Source organism: Erithacus rubecula, assembly GCF_903797595.1.
Source record: "Erithacus rubecula genome assembly, chromosome: 6".
In the NCBI taxonomy this organism is placed as follows: Eukaryota; Metazoa; Chordata; class Aves; order Passeriformes; family Muscicapidae; genus Erithacus; species Erithacus rubecula.
Window position 1 is genome coordinate 54209208 of NC_136688.1, and position 24449 is coordinate 54233656.

Genomic DNA, 24449 nt, shown 5'->3' on the forward strand with positions numbered 1-24449 from the left:
ATCTGTTCAAAATAGAGATTCTTCATATCAAGTTATGTGCATGAGCTTACCCAAATCAGGACCACTTATGTTTTTCAAGTCTTCACAGATGTGAGTAGCAATGTCTAGCTGTGTTTCAAGGTCCTTTTCTTCAATGAAATTCTGCCCAAAGTGAAAAGTAATTGATATGGGTAACACTGAATGATGTAAAACTAGTAATAAATACAGCCTGGGATGCTTTTTTTTTTTTTAAATACTAGCCTACAGATTAAATGTAAACTGAGCAAAGCCCACCCAGCAACTCAGCCTTTAGTCTGAAACAAACCTGTTCTTTCACTCTGCTTGTGCAGAGAGTAAAGCAAATAGAAATATGAGTACCTGAATGCCACAGCCCTGCATGAGTCAGGACTGCTTGTTTCAAAAAGTTACATCCCCAGGGCAATTCTGAGAAATGGCATCTAGAACAAGTCAGGCAGAATTCAGTCACAAGTCAAAAAAGTGATAAAAACAAAAGGTGGGTTTCCCTGCACACACACAAATAGTGATGTGCCTCGTTTCTGACACAGATCAAGACAAAATGGGGATGGAGAGGGTGAAAGAGGAAGAAATGGGAGCAGAGGAGGAGACTTGTGTGTGCACAGGGAATGAGGGCGGATCCTCAGCCCCTCTCTGTCCGAGCTGATCTCACTCCAGCACTCCCCACTACTACAGATGTCCCACCCAGCAGGCTACAGAACAACCTCCCCTGTGGCTGTGACAAACCTGGGCCACCACATCACCCTCAGCCAGGACTTCACATCATGGGACCAGAAAATAAGCCAGCAACAAGCCCTAAGCTCCCTGGGAAAGCTCTGCATTCTATCAGCTTGAGCAAGGGCATGCACCACAACTGTAGAAATAACATGATAATAAGTATTTATGAAACCAACTGAGCCAACAAACTCAGCCCAGATTAACTCTGCAGGACCATCCCACTGCAGGGTGAGGTTGACACTACTCAGGGAAACTGCTATTTTATACAACCCACCATTGCCTCCTTCCACACTACTGAGGCTGGTGAAATTCACACTAATTTAACTACAGATTTCCCAGTCTGAGAATCCTCTGAGAATGTTCACCAAGATGGAATTAACAAGGAATCATATTAACTGGAAATGGGGGAAAACTGGAGGCATCAGCATTTTCACCTCTGCCCCCTACTCCTGATACAGTATCCTTTGTCAATATTTGGGGCTGGGCAATCCATCCCCTCCTAAAAGCCTCCATGTGGCTTCAGTTGCATAACTTGAGTCCAGAAACTGAGCTAAGCATAAGATGTAATAGAACAAGACAACACTTATTCACCACAAAGCATAAGGAGGTAAAGAAGGTGGGAAAAGGAAGAGGCAGCAGTGTGAATAATGGTTGGTTTTGAAGAAAGAACTACCCCAGAGAGGGTTCTGTGGATTGGAGCTAGGGAAGGGCTGCTACAGCTGGCTCTATAGTCTAGAAAGAAAGAAATCTTCATAATAAAGAATGAAAACAGGCAGAGAGAAAAATCACATTACTTTTCCAAACTGAAGGAAGAACTCTCATTCATAGCAAAATGGAAGATGTTGGGACCAAGGAAAGCCTCTAGAGAGGTCTACCTGCCCTTCTTTCAATAAATCTGAGATTTCTACCAACTATAAAATCTTCAGATGACAAAGACATAAGATAGAATCAAAGAGAGCTGGGAAAAAATTACCATCACAGTGTGATACACATCTGAAACTTACATTCCAATTTTCCAGCAGTGATTCCACAGACTCTTTTGCTCCATATTTCATGTCCCAGATATTTAGCTTTAACTTCACCTCATTGGCAATGGCAGAGCACAGGCCATAGTGGTATTCAAGAAAAGTGCTGGGGCTTGTGGAACGAATATTGCTAAATCTGCAAACAGAAAAGAATTCCAAAAGTTTATTCAAAACCATTGGGTATACAAGGCATTCATGTATCAGGATTTTATCCTAAAAAATCAAAATTACATACACGTAAACTTTTTTTTTTGTTATGACAGAAATTAAGTTCTAACAGTTCATTTTTTTTTTAATCAGCAACAATTGAGCAGTGCTGTCTGCTCAATGTATGAGAAACCTTAAGTGCCCAAAAAAGGGGCATCTGCCACCTGTATGTCAAAGCACCTCAGGTTACAGATACAGATTCACTGACCATATTTTTAAATATCCTCCAACAGATATTTGGGATCATACAAGCTATAGATGACAGTGATTTTTAATGGTGGAAATAAAAATCTAGAGAATCCCCCCCACCAGGGGAATTTTTACACTGAAAATATTCAAGTTTCCTATCCCTAGCGGTTGTTTCCTATCCCCACTAGCAAAGAACATCTGAAAAGATCCTGTTAATGAGCTCCACTCTGTACACATAATTAAACATTCATTGGATCAATGAGAGATCCCTGCCTGCTCCACTTGACAGGCAGACTGTGTTTAGGTTGAAAATGCTCTTTTTTGGCAAGGCATGGATAAATTGTGTGCTCTGCTCAGAACAGCAGAGCAAGTCAATAGCAGAACTAGAATACAACATGAAATAGAGGAATCTGATCATCACAACCTTCTTTTCATTTCCTGCAATTTTTCAGGCAAAACTAGTGGCATATTCTTCTCATCTTCATTCTTAAATGACTGAAGGGTGTCCAAGTGAGAATCAAAACAATCCATCAAGCCCTGGGGAGAACAAGACATAGTAAGCCATTCATTTTGATTTAGAGTATTACATCTGGCAATCTCCAACTCACCTGCCATTAGGGAAAGAGCTATTAAGAACTAGTCAGCACAAGACAATATCCCAGTGTCTTTACTCAATAAAATGCAATAAAAGTCTTCACCTAATCACCTTCTAAAGTGCATATTTTGTGCAATAATACCTGCTTTCTCTTATCACTGTGCATCTGCTTAAATATAAGGACCACAGACCTTACACTACTCCTGCTATCAGTTTTTTCTGCACCTTCACTACCATCTTTAGGAGAAAAATGCATCATTTTAACAGGTTCAGGGTATTAAGCTGTTCTTTGCCATCCCTTAGCAAAGACTGACATCAAAACCTGTTGAATAAATCTATTTATGTAATCTGCTCCATAGTTGATTTGACTGCTCAATAAATTTGTGTCTAACACCAGGCTGACAGGGTATCAAATTAGTCATTCAATGGCCAGTGTCCCATGATTGGGGAATATTCTACAGGCATGTAAAACTGGTCAACACCAAATTCCCTACCTGAAAATAACACACAATGTATTGCACAGAAGGTAAGCCTATTTCTCAGTGGCAGATTAAAAAAAACAAAACAAAAAACAAAAAAACCAAAACAACCAGCTACAAGTTCACTTCTATGTTATAAACTCTGCCACAAAGCACATAAATGGAAATAGCTAAATCCTGGGACAGCCCTCAACCACAAAAATAGTGCAAAGATTTTTAACACTGGATTTTGTAATCTTAACACTGTATCAGTCAGACACTTATGAGCACTGATGGACAATTTCCTGGATCTTAAGCAAAATTTGCATTATTAGGTATCACCTTGCCAATATGATCCCTACACAATACATACTAAAAGGGGAAACAATTCTCAGCAGGATGTCTCCCCATCAAGAAAAGTGAATTTGGCAGAAATTAAGCATTAATAGTGTTTCTTCTTCTGAAGATAGGCAGTTATTTTATCTGCATGTTTAATGGGGAAAAGGAAATGCCTTAAGAAATGACATCAGTCTCTCTATTTTATTCTTGAAAATGCTTTAAGTAGTTGGGCTGCACTACAAAAATCTTAGATCAAATAAATAGCTGATGACTGAGAAAGCTGTTACCAGTTAAAAAGCCATCTCTCATATCAGGAACTGACTAGAAACACAACAAAAGAGTGGTGGTATTAAACCACTTGCAAGAAACTCCAATGCCCATTCTTTCAAATTCCCCTTAAGGACAATGTCACAAAACCAACAAACTTGTTTATAAAAAACCCAAGTACAGCATAATGATGACCAGCCAGGCATCAACACATATACTCTTTCAGAAATTTCAGACTTAAAAGGATGTTTAAACTATTATCTGTGCAAATATTTGAAGATGAGAATAAATAACTTGCATGGTATGAAGGTATCAAAATATCCTTGCCTTGAATGGAACTACAAAGTGATTCAGCAAATATTTAACTTTAAACACACAAGCTTCTTGAACTATTTAACTTTAAATACACAAACTTCTTAAACTCCCTGGAATGTAACCTTAAGCTCAAGTGCTTTTCTGAACAGGTATGCATTAAGCATAGATTTAAAGATAAAGATACAATTATCCTGTGTTATTACTTAACAAACAAACAAGGAACCACATAAAAAAGAATAGCATAATTTACTCATTCAAGGCAGTACTCAAATTTAATCTCACCCCAGTGGTCTGAAACCTGCCTTATAGATCCATGCAGTTATTTAATTAAGCTCATAATTCTTCAAAGCTATGTTCAGAAGAGCTTTTCATCTTCAGAAGCCAAACATATGCACACCACTTCCCAAAATGTCAAACAGCAATTCCATAACAAGTGCTTTGCTGGGTCAAACTGAAGCACAATTTCCTTTGTGATCAGCATACCTTAAATATTACAATTATTTCTCTGAAGACAGACATTGCTTTGAATGGGTCCTGCAGATCAGGCAAATCTTCTGCCTGCAGATGTTCCACCTCCTGGAGCCAAGCCTCAATGCTACCCAGAGGGGAGGGCAACATCTGCTCCAGCTTCACTTTCCACTCGTTAATCTTTAAAAGGAAAACAAGTGCATTAAATCTCCCACTATTAGTTTCTTCCCCATCTCCAAGATGCTGATATAAGCTGCACAAGCTGGTTCTCAAGGAATCCACTCCCTCATGCCTGTCACTGCTCAAAAAAAAAAAAGTTTCCAGTGAAGTTAGCTAAAATCAGCCCTGCTCACCTCAAACTCAGGTTTGCTCCCAGCCCATAACCTCTGCAACACCACAGAGAATTTGGCATTCCTGTCCTTTGCTGGGGACCATCCCAAGGCCCAGCAACAGGAAAACTTAGTGAACTAGTTGCAAAAATAGGGGGGGAAACAGAGATTAACAGCTTTCTGTCATGGGGGTGACAGGGGAACATCTCTTCCAAAACCAGCAATTCCCAGCATGGCCCTAATAGGTCAGTACCTGTGCTCTGAGACATAACTATATCCCAAAATACCCTTTTAACTATAAATAGGCCAAAAACTTGGACCAGAAGAGTGCTCCAAGATAACCAGATGCAGGGTATTTTCCAGGGATGTTTCAGTCCTGAGGCTCAGGAGGTAGAAGGGTAACACACAGTCACCTTCTGCCTCCTCTTGGGCACTGAATGCCACTCAGACTGTCTGGACTTCAGGTTCAGGGTCAAACCTCCTTGACCATTAAAATAAAGCATCATCTCCCCACTTTTCCCAGTGTGAGTTCCTGGGGTAGACTAAGGCTTCTTCATCCATCCCACATGCTCATGATGGTAACAGGGTGAGAAATGCCTCTGACCTGAGAGATCACTTTATCCCACTCTTCCCTCATCTGCTGCTGGTCTCCACTCAGCTCAGTTTCACCTCTTTTTGATGACAACACAGGCAGAAAGGGGATTTTCTCTTGGTTAAATGTTTCCATAAATGACATCATTTCCTAGGGATAAAATAGAAGAGTAATTCACAGAAGATGTCAGATGGAAGCCCACAGAGCCAAGTCCTGCCTTTGAACACACTGGTATGAGCTCCATTAACTTCAAAGGGTGTGATGCATGCAAAGGCAAGATAGCAAGAAGCATTCTTGTCTCCAGGCAGTATTTGGGTCTGAAATTATAGGTGCCATTCCCTAAGTCTGTATTTAACATAATGCCAGAGCAGTAAGAACACAGTTCTCCCCTCCCAGCAAGAGAAAAGGAAAATCCCTCTTCTCACAGTTCCCCACGGGCCACTTTCTTACAAACTCTGGCTACAGCATAAGCCAAAGGAAATTTTACTTCAGCACAACCTATAGCCAGCAATTCAACTACTCCCCTACAGCATTAGCTGGGCAGAACCTACTGTTGTAATTAGCACAAAAATAGCAAAAGTAACTCTGTGAAGGGCCTACGTGCCTGAATCTTGTCCAAGTCTCCACCTACGCCAATTAATTAAGACACTACTCTTTCCAAAAACTCTGTTTAAAAACAAAATAGCATATCTCTTTTTCATAAAAGAGAATTTTAGCCTACCTTCCCTTCAATCATATGAGGGTATTTAACAACTTCATCATCAAATTTCCAAGTTTTCTTTAAAAGCTTATTTCACACTTCAGTTTAGGCAATGAAGATGAAAAATACTAAAAACATACACAGAAACAGATTCTTTTCACAGAAGCTTCTAAACATGAAATGCAACTTACTTTGTACTTCTGGTAATATGTTTCATTCTCTGTTTCCACCAGCAGCTTTTCTAACTTCTTCTCCTGTGCAGCCAACCAGCCCATGGCCTCTCTTACTTTCTCCTGGTAATTAGAGCAGAAAATTTCATTTTTACATTTTGCAAGCATTGTTTTCAATTTACATTGTGCCATAAAACAACACTCATTGAGCATATGATACAGTCCATTCAAAGCTACTGAAAAACAAATTCCTAGGGACCTGATGAATTTTGAGTCAGGCACTATTACATTGCAGGAACAAAGTTTTAAACCTGGCACCTGAATATATGAAGACATCAAACAAAGAAAAGACCTGGCTGCAATGCTACTGGAAGGAGATATCTAAATAACCAATTAAACTCTCATAAGAGAATATAGAGAATAGAAAATATGGGTTTCTGGTCTGTGTTGTCTGTCAGAGGCAAAATCTGTCCACTTCACATGTCAGCTACTAAATTTAAAGCTGGTTGTTTTGTGCATCTGCAAATCTTGTCTGCCTCTCCTCCAGTGTTCACACAGACTTCAGAGCACACTTGAAGTCAACCAAGCTTGAAAATGCCTTCTCTAACAGTTAAATGAAAACAAAACAAACTGCACAACAATTTCACCTGTATGATCAACCAAAAATCTGTTAACATGGAGATTTTTCTACCACACAGGAGCATCAGAAAGTTCAAGCCAATTCAATCCTGTCAGCAGCAGAATCAGAGGATTTACCACGTGTTACTGACTCAGATATAAACCAGGCAAAGAAAGCACATTCATTTGAAGATGCCTCAGTGATAACCCACACAACACATACCTGCAAGTCTTCTTCAGACTCAGGCAAATTCTTGGAGTATTGCAAAAACTGAGCCACGTAAGTCATGATTGATTTTTCATCTGGATTCACAATGTCAACATCTACGAGAGCCAATACACCATTTACATAATTATGCATCCTTCTAGGCCTGATCACATAATTACACACTATGATGCAGTTATTAAAACACATTACCATAAATATGTTTATTTTGCAACAGCTCACTTCACATGCCATTGACAGAAATTAATATGTAATGAGCTTTTTTTTTCCTTGGGAATATTTTAATAGAACATGATTAAGTAATGAAAAAGTTTCTCCCATGAACAGGAAAGTTTCACATCCTTTCTTCTGTATATTGCTCCTGCAATTGTTGCCAATTCCAAAATCCTACAGTTCCTAAGTACAGCTGATGTTATAAAAAAGAACCTCAGGTTTGAGCATTACAGCAAACATCAATGTTCCATTTCAAACTTAAGCACAGCCATACAGATCCCATTAATCTCACCTCAAATAACAAAGATTTTTAAAAAGATGATCATTTACCTTCAGGCTCCAGAAGCCGTGGGATATTCAGCTCCAGTTCTGCAATTCTGAAAGCCTCTTTCAGGTTTTCTTTATTGCTTCTGGCTTTTGCCTTCTCCAGATCAACCAGACCTGGCCTCAAGGTTTGGATGATGGCTAAAAAAGCCAGCCCACTTCTCCAGCTGGACTTGAAATCAGTGACACTGATGGCAGAGCCATGCCTATCCCAAAAACGAGTGGAAACAAAATGTGAGGACATCTGAACAAACAGGATTTAAGTACAAATCTAGAAATAGAATACAAATTCAGTAAAATGGAGCATGAACCAAATCTAAAAGCACCTTGCCACTGAACTTCTGCACACGTCAGACAACAACACAGCCAGCACTACCCATGACAACAATTATTTATTTTTTACACTGTTTTTACAAGATGAGTATTTCTTTTGTCTTCTACTGCATTCTGAAGATAAAGCCTTGCCAATCCAAAACCTTTCTAAATATCACCTTTGTGTTCAACATCTGTGCATTCTATGAGGTGGAAAAGCAACAAGAAAAGCACTGCAGAACATCCTGTAAGGGTAAGGACACCAAGACCTGGCATTTTAAAAATCCAAATCTTTATAGCAATGTATTAGTGCAGGGAAAAGTATTTATTTTTCTCTTAATTAGCTGAGTGTCTTTGAATCATCTTCTATTAATGTTCACAGCTTGAACAGTGCTGTGAGGTGCCCAGCCACATCTGCCACAGTGAATTCTGGGGACAACTTTCCAAAAACAGTCTGTATGTTATGAGTGCATTACTCATGGAAAAGATGTGGGTTTTAGTCCCAAAACAAAGGGCCACATCTTACAAGATTTGTTTCTTTACCAAAACTACAGGATTCACTGGTAACAAAATATTTCAACATAATGACAGTTCAGAAATGATATTGCAAGCCAGTCAGCAATATTGCTGAAAAACAGGCAAAAGAAAGAGGAAAATTACATGGATAAAGAGCTGGTTTTGATGTGCCAATTAATCTCCTGATAAAACACAGCTAGAAGGCAAACCTCAGTGCCCTTCTACTGGCAGAAAGTGTCTGATGTGCTGATGAAGGCCTTTATCTCCCACTAATAACATGGAATATTAGTAGGATTTTATTAGAACATAAAACAACCCAAAGAGCTGTGGAGAAAGAGCTGACATTACTGCAAAACATGTTTGAAAGATCCTGGAGTGAAGCAGCAGCCCTTGATGAAAATGTAAATATCTGTATCTGCTCTAGATTGTGTGCTGTGAACACTCCCCTGAAAGCAGCAGTGCTATCTGCACATCAAGCATAAGGAAACATTTTGCTAGAATTAGGGAGCACCAGGATTAGCATCCTTCTTTGGGATCATGCAGTGTTTTGACAGAAAAGCATGAGTTGTGGGAATCATAGAAATCCTACATTTTCCATTAAAAAAACCTAAAAAATCCTTGAAACTTTGTGAATTGGTGCCAACCATGAGGATTAAAACAAGCAAATCATGTAAACATTCCACTAGACTTATCACACAGAAGCCCCTAAAAAGGGAAAGCCAAACAACTCAGATTACACTGTTGTGTTTAATTAGTAAAATGAGCTTTGTTTTATTATATTTAAAGGGCTTATGTCAAAACATTTGGGGCCTGATTGATGCTAAAAGTACTGGTAACCACAACTGAAAGTTAAAGCATTTTCTGTTAAGCTGTCACTAAGTAATCTTACAAAACAAGGGGAAATATCACCACATTTAGAGGAAAGCAGTAATACAAAGTGTAGCATGCTAATTATAAGTCTTGGATGGAACTTACAGTGAACACTGTTCTTTTGCCCACAACAAAAGAGCCTTTGTAGCAGACATCTTCCACCGTTCCTTAATTTTAGCACTTTTTTTAGCTGATCTGCTTGCCTTTGGAGAGGAGTCAACAGCACTTGAACAATCAGGTGAAGGCTGATTGTAGGTGCAGGCAAGTGTCCTGGCCAGTTCTTCAATCTGTCAAAGAGGGGAGATTTAATGGGGCTGCAGTGAGAGATTACCCAGCCAGTGATGGCAGAACACCACAGAGAATGAGACAAAACTCAATCACAGCTCTAACAGTAGCTCCCCTGCCCCCCAAAAATAAACCAGGCTTTTTAACCTGCACAGTCTGAACTATTTCATGCTATATTCTCATCTTCAGGCAATGTTTTGGCAGGATATATTCACCCAAAGACTTCTGTGTTATGCTCGGGGTACCAGTGATGACATCAAGGGACTTTCTCACCCAATTTTTACTCTAACCAGTGACAGCAGCCCATGACATTGTATTTTCTGCTGTCAGGAGTGACATGTACTGGCACAGTCAGAGTTTGCCTGCTCACTCAGAGTGCAGGAAAATCTACTTGAGAGACCTCAGAGGTCTCTACTTGGTTAGAGAAGCTTGGTTTAGGTAAAAAGGTAATTGCACAGGCCATGAGCAGCACAAGACTCTTTGGCATCAAAGTACCTCTACCATGAAAAATATGGGCTAAGTACTGTTAGAAAATTTTGCTTCTCAGTGCTGTGCTGAGTTCCATTCACCAGTTAGTGCACCCACACTGTTTCACTGCTGGGTTCTCCCTAGAGCCAGCCTAGCTCCAGCATTCTCTGCAGCTCTATAGGATGATTAAATCAAGGCCCAAGATGCTTTCACACCTCCCCAAGACCTGATGTCATGCAAGATGCACACTCAATGTGTAAGAAACATGACTATGACAGCCTTCATATGATTTCAGGTGCTGGTACTGAAAAAAAAAATAATCCAAGAATTGTACATTGTAAGCACAGTCAGCACTGAGGAGTGGGGCTGCCTCTGAGAGAGATGGATGAGCCACTTCACACTTTGGAGCATAATCACTACAGACCTTAGGCAAGCAAAGTTTAGCCTATTTTTTAACTGGTTACTTAAAAAAAACCCCCAAAAAAACTCAGTATCTTTCCTTCCTACCATTTGCAGCTAGATACTGTCCATCACTGCCACCCCTGCACTGATGCATCTTCTCCTTGAGCTGTCACTTCCACAAGTCAGAAAATAATCTTTTGTTTAGTGCTAATTCATCTTATTTAGCCATCACCTAAGTCAACACATTTTTGTGCTTTTCCCCTCTACTAAAACTCCCTTACATCACTGAAATACTTACATGAAAATGAAATATAATGGTCCAGATTAGGCCAAGCACAATGGAAGGTTTTCCTTCAATAATGTCAGCTACATGAATATTTATGAGCTTCAGCTAAGGAGGGAAAAAAAGGGATCATTGTTAACAAAGAAAATGTTCCACCAGCTAAACTGGCTTTAGTGGTGCATTTTGAAGTTAATACTCACTGATCTGCTCTTTAAAAATGTCAAAGCATTTTCTATATTACTTCTACATTGGAAGGTATTAAATCCTTTTTCCCGTGGCTGCAAGGAAAAAAAAAAAAAAAAAAGCCAACAAAAAACCAGGTTATATCTTCAACTGTAAAAATTAATTTTATTCTATATTTTGATAAAGGAAGTCATGCAAAGGTTCATAAATTACTTTGGATCAACTTACTTCAGCGTGTTTCAGGGTCAATGGTATAAAAATAAGTTACTTGAAACTGACTCTATTACTCCAGAGGGATGATTCATATGGTTGCACTTAAGCATATCCAGAAATCTTTGCTGGACTTGACAAAGGATTGAGGTAATATTTTTATTACTCTGTCTTACCAGATGTTGACCTGAAAGCACTTCCAACAGATCCAGAAGCAAATGTCCTTGCTGTATGTCTGTATATAGGTCTGAGACAACATAAGGAGGGGTATGCTGCAAGATAAATTTCAATCTTTTGTCATTTTGAATTCCACACACTACAAAACATCTCAGATTACTGTGCTGTTAAATAATGTTTAGTATCCTTTATTTTTTTCATTAAGCTTCAATAAAAAATCCTGTATCTAAACAGCCACATTCTGCTTCTTCTAACCCATTATCATGTGTGTGTCTTACTCTCTTCCCCTTTATCTGCCTCTGTGTCTTATAAGGGTAATTTTAGGACTCACTTTCAAGCACTCACATTTTTCAAGGAGGTCTCTGGCTAAAGGAAAAAACTAATTAAGAAAGGGAAAGCAAAACAAGGCAGTTAATCCAAATTTTGAAATCTTAATCAATATACCCCAAGTGCAAATATGAGTACAGAGCTGCACAACTAAACCTCTTTTCACCTACACAACACAAACTTATCATGAGCTCAGCAGCTTCTGCTCAAGGAGGGAGTAAAATAAGATTATAATTTTTTTTTTACCTGAGCAAATCAGAGCCCCAGCAGCACATGCTGCAGGAGCTGTTTCCTGTGAGCTTAAACAGCACCTCCACTACTAGGTGGTTTGTCTTAATACTTAGCAGTCACTCAGGTCATCTCATTAAACTCATGTTCTTGGATTGCATAATAGAATAACATTTACCTAATCCCAGTAAAACCAGTTGTAAACTCAGAAACTCATAAAACCCTGAGACATGTGCCTCAATCCACCACAAATTTTACCACATGAGTAAGGAAGAGTGACATCCACACACAAACCACCTCACACAAATGCCCTTGGACATGCCCCAATACAGTGCTGCTGCACTAAATAAACAAATGCTTCTCAGAGCTATTTTTCCCATCCAGTGCCTAAAAAAACTTGCACTAATTCTGTTTGTTCCTAAAAAGATTTAATTTTAACCAGCATATCTGAATCAAGAAGGCAAAAGGCATGTCTTTGCTAAGAGCCCCCATTTACCTTTGCCAATATTGAATTTATCCAACTAGTGAAGGTTTTCTTCTGTGTAAACTCTCGCTGGACTGGGAAATAAAAACAAAAAAGAAAACAAAGTTAATGGAAAAATGATCAGGTTTTATTCCTCTTTCTCAAAAAGACACATGGCATCCACCTCAAACCTAAGGTCTGTTCTTCCAGATATTAAGTTACTATTAAGTATCAGTTTTTCTCAACTCTAGTTTTATAGCTGATATTTTCTTCCTTGCTGAGTTGGCACTGCAAAGACCTCTACAATCATCAAGCATAACCTTCAGGATGCAGAGAAAAACTAATGAAGATTTTCTCAGAAGATCAGCAAATACAAAGAGTGGTGTGAACACAATTCTACAGAGAAATATGTCTGCAATAGCTCTGTCCATTCCTAGATGTTCCTTCAAGGACTCAGGGCCATCATCAGTACAAGATACATCCTGGAATTCAGAAAAAGCCATGCACTGAGTTGGATGCAGGCTGGAGTGAAGTGATAAATGCACTTCTGTAGGTGAAGCCATACAATGAGAAATCTTTGCTAACTGAAGGGCTGGAGAGAGTTATGAGGCTGTCATGGGGAAATACAGCCTCTAACAGCATCCTCTCCACTGCTGGGCCCTCCCTGGGGTGTACAGAGTATTAATCCAGCCAAAAAGGAGCACACAGGGTGTTAATACAGGCAAGAGCAAGAAGGAAGTGCTTGAACCTGTGCAGCAGCAGCAAACAGTGGGACTCAAAGCATGACCAGTGACAGAGATGCTGCTCTGCACCCAGGGCACTCAGTGCCACACAGTGAGCAGTGTGCAGGAACACAGCTGGGTACCAAAAACCAGAGTATTTGAAGGGTTCCTCCATCTCTACTGCCTGCAGGCAGGTGTGAGAAAAGTCCAGTTCTCCTCAAAGGTGAAATAAAGGGTGAGCAGCAGAGTTGGAGCTGACCAGATCCCCAGACCCAGCCCTGTCAGGGGCAGTGCAGTACCTGACATCCCAACCCATGCTCCCTCCCAAAAAACCACTCCATCTCCCAGACACACCACAAAATCCACACATCCCTAGGGGCTGGAAGTCTGAATAGAGGTGACAAACAGAGGTGCTGAGATGATGGACTGACATCTGCCACCAGCAGCCATCCCAAAGGCTCAGGAGAGCCAGCCTGAACACAAACTCCTTTTTAACTTCTTTTCCATAACAGCCTTGACTCAAGCATTGGGGTTGGCTTCCCAGAAAAGGCCTGCATGGAGAAACAAAACCTGGGAGACAGGGTGGGAACAGACCATCTCTTCTGCCTCTGAAAGCATGTTCTTACTCAAAAGATTAATTGAAGGCAAGTTTGACATGGAAAGGCAAGTACAAGACTTCTCAGCAACAGATATATATGTTTTGGTAGGCTGGGCAGGATGAAGGATGCCAAAAATACCAACCCCTCAGGAAAAGAAAAAAAATGTTAACTGTTCTGCCCATGAAAGTGAAAATGCCACTCATAGGAAAATGTCCCACACTTTACTATACTCTGGGAATTTGCAACCACAAACCCGAGTCGTGGAGTCTTTTCATGATCCAAGACAGACCAAAGGAGTTTCTGCAGAGCTTCATCAGCTGATGGAACAGAGAAATTCACCTGAGGATAACCCAGGCTCCTGCTCCTCAGCACACAGGCTGCCTTCTGCCTCACTGAGCAGGTGAGCAGCAACAAAAATACTAATGTTACCTGCATGGAGCACTGCTTTGCATCCTGCAGTGAAGGTGTCTTCCAACAAGCCTTCCAACAACTAAATCTGCAACACCATCCCATCTGAGCATCAAGCAGGAGGTTTCCCCTGCTTGCTGGATTGTTTTAGGATTCTAAGCATCACAAAGATTGCCCTCAAAAGATAAGACAAGGGCAATCTTAATGGACAAAAGCGACACAACAAAATGGGGTTTTGTTTGGGAAACAGAAAATTAAGTGCACACATGGCACACAGACCAAACAACACTGCAGTGCTCACAGGGAGGACAAAAATAGCAGGGAGATACTGGCTTCATGTTAGCACAGGAGCCAACCCCACCCTCCAGCTGAACACCACGTGGGAGCCATTCCAATTACCCAACCAGCAATTATTGAGTCTCTGCGCTCTATTTTATCAGGCAGGCAAGGCTGGCATTTGAAAAGGGAGAGAGAGCAAATATTGACTGCTCTGCCTGACGCCAGGGACTCCTGCAGCTGCAGCTCCTGCCAAACACACACACTGCTGCTGCCTGCAAGAGCTCGCACTTGGGGCTGGTTACAGATGGTTGGGATGAGACACTTGGCCTTGTTTTGGTTGACATCCATATTAAAATGCTTATATTGCATATTATTATGCAATAAGGGCCAGATACTTTAAGTGTTGATTCACGTGGGTAGCTCTCAGGCAAATGTCTCACCTGGTGAAAGCACAAGGTGGTTATTTATTCTCCTGCACACATGTAAGAGCACCTTAAACCCTCCACCTAACACAACCCACTGGGCTGCTCTCCAAGCAGCTGCTGCCTCCATTGCAATGTGCCTTTTTTCCCCTACCCAAACAATTAATAATAATAGAATCTCCTCCCGAATTAACAACAGAACTCCATGCTTCCAGTATTCCCCCAGCTTGTAGTGCAGGGTTTCCACACCACACACTCAGTACAGGTGTGCTGCTGGACCATGGCAGCTGTATTGCAGTTTTCAGGCTGTGTTTTCCCTCCCAGCTCCCCCTCCAATGCTGCTGCTCAGAGGCGCTAATGATTTAATCAAGCTCTCCAATTCTTATCTCTGCCACGTGGTTAATTAATACAGATTTTTATTTTTATGAGGGTGAATGGATTCTTTGTTAGGCCTTTTTGTAGGACTCTAATTGACCTTGGTTTTCTCTCGCCCTAGTTTTCAAAATGTCACTGACCTAGAATAAAAATGCTATAAAAAAAACCCAAACCCTAATCATGGTCAAAACTCAAAAAGTGGATCTGAGAGAACAGGAAAAGAATCCAGTAATCTGAAAATACCCAAGATCTATCCCATTTCACCCTGTATTAACAACTCTTTAGGGAGGAATAACACATACAAGCAATGTGTCACGTAGGATAGCCAAAAATCAATACACACTGCTGGACAATGACTGTTTTATTCAGTAATGAGCTCCCAACAAGTGCTACAAACCAGGCTGATCATTATGAGCACAGGGACAAGGCAGGGACCACGTGAGTGCTGAACTCTCCCAGGAGAGACAGGAGAGCAGCAGCTCTGCCAGCCAGTTTTACTCTCAGCCTTCCTTAAACCATGATGCAGAAAAAAACAAGATTTAAAATGAGTCTACTCTCCCCTTCTGCCTTTCATGCCTCCCTTCCTGAGGTAGGGGAATGACAGCTCCAAGGAAAGCACCATCTCCTTCAGCAAATCGTGGCAGAACAGATGTAGCCTGTCCATCCACACTCATCAAACACTGTCACCAAACAGCAAAGAGGATTTATTCTATCACAACGACTTGTATATCACTGCCAGTGAACAATTTATGACTATATGGCTTCTTTAAAAAAAAAAAAAAAACCACAATAAATTTAAGCAATCACTTTAAAGAGAACAGGCCTGTCTGTGATCATCATTTCATCTGTTTCACCAGGAGGAATTACCTCTTGTGTATGATATTTCTGTATCTTCCTTTCACAGAGGTCAGCTGAGGCTACATCTCCAGCAGTGTGCAGGGAGCTCATCAGGAACAGATCAAGAGAGCTGCTCACAACACAGTGCATCCACCATGTGTGCAGGGACTAGGGCTGTGCTGGGCTAACCCCAGCCCCAATGCCCACAGACAGCCACTGCACCTTCCTTATTTCAGTTTCATTCAAAATAACCATTTCCACACTCCCCAACAGCACAGCAAGATGAACTAAAGGATGGGAAGCAGGGGTAACCAGGACAGCTCCTACAAGGCAGCACTGCTGGTATGAACTAATACACCAAGCAAGTACATTCTTTAAATTATTGGGACCAGCAGAAAAACAATTAAGTACTTGCTAATCCAGGGAGAGAGTGAGCAATTAACCCCCAAGCCCTTCCCTTCCACCCATCAACAGTTTCATGTTCTGCAGACAGGAAAGCAGGGGAAAAGAGTTATTTCCAGCATTTATGTTCAGCAGCATGGTGTAAAGCAATTAAAAACAAACACAGAATTTTTTATCAAGATTGAGACATTTACCCAAAACCCAGTGAAGGAGAATACCTCCACAGGCAGGGATGGGTCTTTTCAAATTCAAATATAACATAAATATTAACTGAATAACTACTACCACATCAGTGAAGCAAGTGGAAACTTTCTGCACTACTCCTTTCAACCTCCTTTCCCTTTTGAAAGCCAATTGTCCAGCTGACCAAAAGTGCTGCTCACTCAGGAAGTGTGTTCACATCCAGCTTTGCCCTCCTGGCTTTCTTCAACCCTTTTGCTGTTCTTGTTGTCAGGATACTGGACCAGCCCTGTTCTGAATCACCACTGTCTTTACTGCCACCACACAGTGGTGTTTAGTACTCAGGAACATTGGCAGGTTAAGATTAAATTCTCAAAAGGTATCAAGTCACATCATTTAGGTATCAACATATCAACATGCCCATTTTTAACCAATTATGCACCATATAATACCTTTAATAAATTGAAATTTACCTAGCTGGGAACACTTTTAAGTAACTATACAATCTATTTATTTATGTTAGGAGTATGAAGCGAACAAAAATACCCATGACTGAATTTTTTTCAAGGCAGTGCCATGAGTCAGTTGCCTCTCCAGTGCCACCAGCCCTGTCCCATGCCACAAATCCACACAGTTATGGGAACTGCACAGCAGCTCCACACCCAGGCAGCCTAAACTGGGAATAAACTTCTGTGCAGCTCCTATGGGAGCTTTTTGTAAAAGTCACCCTGGTAAAATTGTAACAAACAATTAATGGACTTTTTAAAATCGTTCTGGTAAAAAAATAAAAAAGTGTAGCTGCAATAAGCAAGTGACTTCATTAGACGAGATACACAGTTGAAACAAAAAAAAAAAAGCTGGGTAATATTTAATTTACTTGATCCCTGCGTGAATTACGAGGGTCCCAAAAAGGAAAAACCCCTTTACTCAGAGATGAGTACAATCTACTACAAGCCTGTCTTGGAATGACTTTATGATGCTTGTAATCCCAAATGATGCTTGTTTCCTCCCAAATTTGCCCTAAACCAGGACAAAGCACAACAAAACCTATCCATACACATCTCAAATTTTTCAATTTCCTTTGAAGAGAAATCCTTCATAAACAATTAGATATAACTTCATGAAAATAATATCATGCATTTTTTATCACTAAACTCTCTTCAAAAACTTTAGCAACCACATTCCTATATTATCATGCTTTGGGTTACAGTAATGAACAGTAACATGAACATAGATTAAAAAGTGGAGCCAAAAATCAGGATCCCTGCAGTTAATTAATCAGTGAAAGAGTAAGTACATGTCCCAAACTCCACGAGCTAAAACACACTCTCCTGTGTTTGAATTAGCTCAGCAAGCATGAAAAGAAAAGGGAAAACAGGGTTCTGTACAGGCTTGGTGGGAAGCGCCGCACACGGGTCTGTTTGCTGTCCTAGGGAAGATGGGGAGGATTTGTGCATGGGACAGAAAATAGAGGCTGAATCCTCCCAGGACCAAAGGTAGAGATTCAGAGTATTCAAAGGTAGAGATTTACACTCCCCAAGCAAAAAACAATCCTTTCCAGAGTGCCACAAACCGTGCAGAGCTGCTCCTGCAGCCGCCCATCCGCGAGCAGCCGCGCATTGCCCTCGCTGCCATCCCGCACTCCTGCTCGGCACCAAAGCCTGGCTCCATCCCCAACAGCTCCAAAGCACTGCCAGCAAGCCCTTCCCTCACCAAGCAGCTGGCATGCCTCCTCAGCTCAAGCAGCCAAAGGCAGTTTTGGATGTTGACTGTGCCTCTTCAATTCACAGAAAGATGAGCAGCAGGCTGGACCCTTCTCTGGGGCCAGCCCATGATGCAGTGATGGGAGGGAAACACGGGAGGAGGAGACACAGGACAGGGATCCTGCTTTATTCCTCCCATGCTCATTGCCAGCCCAGCCCTGACCTCCTGCCTGCCCCATCCTACACCAAAAAGTGACTTCAGATTTCAAACACGGCCCATGGTGCAATGAAGCATCTCCCTGTCAAGCATCTTCTGTTCACCAAAATGTTTGCAGATTGCCTGGCAGGAGAAACCCTTCCCTTAAGTATTCCCCCACTGGATATGGCCAGAATAGATCCAGCTCCAGGCTTTGCATTTGCCCTTTTACATGGCTGTGCAAGGATTGCAACAAAGCAATCCTGCAGCTGCTCTAAGTTGTGCTGCATCAGAAAACTGCAAAGAAGCAGAGAGGCACTGAAGGAAAAGGCCCAGATAATGTTGACCTTAATCTGATTAAATTTTATTATAACATCTGGGACAGAGGGAAGGGAAAAAAGAAAATAAAAGAAGCCTGCCAGCTCCTGACATAACGCATTTTCATAGCAATTTCCATTTTCTTGGCAGGGAGGAAAGAGGTAACTATTAAGCTCATCTGGATATCAGCTTGAAAACTGGTAAAGGTTAAAGAGCAATACATAAATCTGAAAAGATCCAATATATAAGGGTTTATATTCTTGCAGCTTTTTACTTCAGTCTCATGATTTTTATCTTTACCATTTGAAAATGCCTGGAGATGGGGGCATTAGAAAACATACTGCTCTCATTTCTTTGCCTATTTTCATGTTTTTCAAGCTTCAGTCGCCTTAAAGTAATTAGCTGACAGGAAGGATGAACTGAGAACAAAGGTACATTATTACCTATTTATTTATGGCATCTTTTAGGCCAAACACTATTAAGGAAAGTGAATGTTCATCCTTTTACACTATTAGCCAACTAGCCACAAATTAAAAGCAATTCTATAATAATTAGAACTAATAAGTAGTAAGCTCTCCAGTAATTACTTTAAGGAGATTGTTCTTTCCCTCTCTTTTCCTTCTTTTTCTTCCCAAAAGTGCTGTCCTCGCAGAAGACTGTAACTTGTAACTTAAATAAAAGTCAAACATACCTAAAATAACATACCTGTACATGGAAGGGAAGGGAAAAAAAATGAAGCTAATGAGGCATAAACTTCACAAAGTTATATGACCAAACCAACTGACACATTAAGTTGATCTTGCCCTAATTAACCAGACTAGACAAATGTTCTATGCCCATGGAACACCTTTCAGGAATAATGGAAGGCTAGATCAAATAGAATTTAAAAGTAGATTAAAATATACCTAGACTACATCCAGACTAGATCTCACTCCTGCTTTTTTCCTTCATGCATGTCTCCTGTTATGCTGTGTATTACACAATGCTGGACATATTCTTTGAAGCTATATCCCAGCAATTTAAAAAAGGAGATCATAGTAAGTTTTACATCCATCTGCAGTCACACAAAATGTAAGCTGCTTTTCTGATAGTTATAAGCAGCTGCTCCTTGAATCTGAAATTTCTCTAACACCTCCCCAGGTGGACCTGAAGATTTAAAGCCATCAATGTCACTGGCTGCTTCACAAATCTCAAGATTCCTATTAATGGAAAAACCTGTTTCATTGAGTGACCCTATTCTTCTTATTTGACCTTTGCCATCACAGATTTGTGAGCAGAGCTGCTAATGGTCCCTATATGTCATGTCAGGGAGTGTGTCTTTGGTGCTTCTTCACAGCTGTATTGCCATTTGCTTGTTTGACCCTGAGCAGAGGCTGCAGCCCCTCATCTCCACACACAAAATGTGTCAGTACCATTTGTTGTGTCTTCAATCATTACAAAAAAATGGCTTGTGTCACTTCTAAGGGATGTCTCCAGATGTTTTACAACAGCCAGGCACAGACAGCTTGGGCACAAGATTTGCAGTGTGTTCACTTCAGTGTAATGTAAGAGCTCCATTTATTACAGCAAAGAAATACAGTGATTTCAGTTTTACTAAGCAGGGCTCCTTCAATGAGAGATTGACCAAAAAACTCAATTGTTATTCAACACAAACACCAACCTGACTTTTCAGGAAAAAAGAATTTAAAAGTATAACACTGTCCTAAAAATGGCCTGTAACTTCAAATCTGCCTTCAAGCTAGAGAATGTTTTCCAAATCCGTTTCACAACAACAGCCATCTCAGCTTTTCTACCCAAGGCTGAGCTTGACTGGCACAACAAATGTGTGTCTGACAAGCTGTGCTTGGTGCAAAAGTCAGACCAGCTCCTGTCTGCTACAAGGTTTTGCTTGTTCTGCAATACTGAAGCAAAAAGGAAGAAAATTCACCATTAAAGACACTTGGCTTTAGACTGCTATTAACACTCACTCTTCCAAACACATGGCTTCAACAACAGTATTAGTGCAAATATGGATCACAGAAGTGACTTGGCAGAATATTCTTTTGAACCATCTGTTTTTAACATATTTGCTCTCAACCAAGCACCACAGAAATTTCATTGCAAGGGAGTTAAAAGGAAACAGGTCAGTGGAAACAGGAGTTAGCCCATCCGTTCTAGGATAACCAGGCTCTAAACACATCAAAATCAAGCTTTTCAGCAGGGCTATCCTGCCTCCATGAATATGCTCACAGCAAAGTCAACCTCCACAGAAAATTCTTATAGAAAGAAATTTAAAATGTCAATAAGGAAAACCCATTAGTTCTGAGAGGCCAGGTCAGATGCTCTCATCATTAACAGCATCTACCTGGACAGTTAAAACTGCAATAATTACAAATCACCACTGAGTGATTCCTTAACCAGTTATAGCACAAGACTAGCCAGAACCAAAGACTTGACCCAAAAAAAATTTGTTTAGAAGGCACAAAAATTATGGCTACTTGCAGGGGATACAGTAGCTACAAACAGAAAAACAAATAAAATAAAAATAGTAGTGTAGTCAATAATTTAAGACAGCTCAATGCAACCACCTAATTGGCAGCAAGCTGAAAACAAGGAAACTAAAGAACTGGCTTGTTTTCATGCTGGTGATTCCTTTCCAAACAGTTTACAGCAACATGTATTCTGAGTAACAAAGCATAAGAACCAGTGAGCACATCAGTACCAAAAAAGGCAACTGATCTGAAAATATCACGAGAAAATACTACGAGAGCTTATCTGTCATTTTCTTGCTGAAGCCTCTCATGAAACACAAACATCTGCAAATTACAAACATGAACTACACTCACCATAACCCTAGTTCAAGCAGGTTTCTCAGAATTCCCTTCAACTGCACACACAGCCAAAGATTTTTGCCAAAATCTAAATTAAAAAGGCACAGAAAACTTCAGTGACTCACCTTGCAGCGTTAGATGGAGATCATCTATTTCAGAGGAAGCCTGCTCCTCTGTTGATGCAGATGACTGCTGTGATGCCATATTGAATTCTATGAAGATGAAGATTCTTTAATCAATTTCCAAACTGAAATTCTACTAAAAAAAAAAAAAAAAAAAAAAAAAAAAAAGAAGAAAATCAGTACAGTTTTATGTAAAAATTGATGATGCTCAATGATGATGTGACACCAAGATACACATTTTGTTTTGGGTTTTCTCCCCTTGGGCAGTTGTTCCCTCAGTTTATACAGAATAAAGTGACTGTTGCAGGAACCCAAGCTTTGGTCCTTTGACTCTTTTCTAACAGTGGCCAGCAGCACTCCACAATAAAACTAGGATCCCAGTGGGTCTTGCCATGAAAATAAAAGCACCAGGATTAGGAAAATTCAAACAGCATTGCTTTCTTTGAGAAAGCCACGGTGACAAAAGCTCACAGTGGATTCTGCAGACTGGTACCTGCCAAACCTCACTTTTTATAATCCTTGTACCTTTCAGTTCTCCTTTCCTGCCTGGGTAATTGTTACAGAATAGAAACAATTCCAGCAGAATCTGCAAAGATTAAGATGAAATGAAAGAGTAGCAGTTATCATGTAAGATTCAACACAACTATGGTCTCTGGCACCTTTGTTACTCCTCAACCCCCATGAAGGAGTTTCTCTTTCTAACTCCTCCATTTTCCTCTCCCTGGATATCTCACCTACCTCTAATGCAACTTTAGAAAACTATATGCTCTGCCTTCTTTAAAAAAACTCTAAGTGTTCCCCATTCTGCAGTATTGTTCAACTTGCCACTGTAGGAAAAACTGGATTCTTAAGATAGAGACTTATTTTTATCAAGAACCCAGAAGTTAAAAAAAATCAAAAAGAAATTAAGCTGGAAATTAAACAAGGGCTCACTCTTAAATAAGCTTTGTTACCTGCACAACTGTAACCTTTTCACCACAAGCACAAGGATTTCCACACCATATATTAATAACTCATCCACCAAGTATATGTCAAAATAAAGGGCGTGAATAGATGAGTCAGGAAATACAACATTAAGGAATGCCAGAGAAATTCTTACATCCATTCCCTTGTGCCCATGAATCATCAGGCAGCCTTTGTTTACTCCACTCTATACTATTTTTTCTCACTCTCTGTCTCCTTCACCGAGCAGAAAGGAGAATATGCATTCCACAAGGATCTCTTCAATATTTCATTTTCTTCACCCTGAACAATGTGTGTCCTTGTGCTTTATCCAAGAGCTGCTCTGATGACAGGATTATTAAGTCTCTCACAAGATTTTCTATGGCATTCACCAGTCTGGCAGTGAACACTTCACAGACATAATCAATTCATATTTACAGCACCTATGTGAGACCAGGGCTTATTGCCCACATTTAGAATCACAGCATGCTTTGGGCTGAAGGGACCATCAGTCCAACACCCCAGCCATGGGACATCATTTGATGGCAAGCAAAAGCCAGACAGAGAGAAACAAGGCAACAAAAAAGCCTCTGGATTTGCAGAGAAATAGGTATTAGCTCATAAGGCTGAAGCACTGATTCCAACTCTTGCAGTGACCATACAGCACTTCTGCAAGCCACCAACAACTCAGAGCTGCAGCTCAAGACACCAGATCTGAGCAAGGGGAGTTCCAGTTTTATTGCCTGGGGCAGCTAAGTTCTAGCTGGGGCAGGTAAGGTCAAATCTATCTAGATAAACAAAAAAATCCATTTTTCACAAGAGTTTGGCTTGCTTAGCAAGCAAAAATAGGAGGAAAAGGACTAAATTTGATCTTTGGCTCACACAAGAACATGATGATATAAACAAGCCAAGCCTTGAGGTTAGGATGGAAATCGAAGTATCTAAATTAGCCAGGAAAGCCAACAAAATGCTGGGAAGCACAAACAAGGACATCACCAGTAGATGGAGAAGTTACTATCCCACTCTGCTCAGCACTTATCAGACACTTGGAATACTGGGTGCATTTTGGGACCACGCTGAACAAAATATCATGTGGACAGGCTGGAGAGAGCAGAGCACAAAGATGACTGGAGAAATTTCCCCTGTGCAGGGAAATAGCTGAGAAAACTGGGTTTGCTGAGCCTTGAGAAAAGAAGGCTAAAGGGAGACCTTAATACCATGTTCCAGTATTTGAAGGGTGCCACAGAAACTCCCTTTTTACAAGGAAAACACAAAGGGTAGTGGGTACAAGTTACTGCTAGGGAGATTTTTATTAAACTCAAGAGGAAAATTTTTCATAGAACAATCACTCATTGGATTAATCTCCCTGGGGAAGTGGTGGATTCCACAAGACTGGCACTGTTATGATTTGACAGGGCAGGATGCTGTGCCATCTTGTCTGGACCATGATTTTAGCACAAAATATTGGACAAGATGGTCCTTGAGGTCCCTTCCAACCTGGAATACTAATAAATACTGGGCTCTTACAGGAACTGAGGATGGGCAATGGCAGAGCAGGAATCCAGTGCTCACAGCTATGCTGCCTATGCCCAAGGCAAGGCAATCTTTCCTGGGAAACTCCCTTCTTTTTTCTCTCAAAATTA

General features: G+C 40.6%; 1 protein-coding gene across 1 annotated transcript in view; it reads right to left on the reverse strand.

Annotated features, from left to right (window-relative positions):
- SYNE2 (spectrin repeat containing nuclear envelope protein 2) overlaps positions 1-24449 on the reverse strand; it is a 171233-nt gene that overhangs the window by 131825 nt on the left and 14959 nt on the right. The window contains exons 2-15 of the mRNA XM_079308247.1: positions 21868-21997; positions 12525-12586; positions 11473-11568; positions 11104-11181; positions 10919-11011; positions 9571-9752; positions 7774-7973; positions 7228-7328; positions 6408-6509; positions 5529-5666; positions 4611-4775; positions 2578-2690; positions 1737-1893; positions 51-141 (exon numbers count right to left, since the gene is read on the reverse strand). Of these exons, the coding sequence (XP_079164373.1) occupies positions 51-141; positions 1737-1893; positions 2578-2690; positions 4611-4775; positions 5529-5666; positions 6408-6509; positions 7228-7328; positions 7774-7973; positions 9571-9752; positions 10919-11011; positions 11104-11181; positions 11473-11568; positions 12525-12586; positions 21868-21946 (1657 nt within the window). The 5' untranslated portion in view covers positions 21947-21997. The remainder of the gene's footprint in view (positions 1-50; positions 142-1736; positions 1894-2577; positions 2691-4610; positions 4776-5528; positions 5667-6407; positions 6510-7227; positions 7329-7773; positions 7974-9570; positions 9753-10918; positions 11012-11103; positions 11182-11472; positions 11569-12524; positions 12587-21867; positions 21998-24449) is intronic.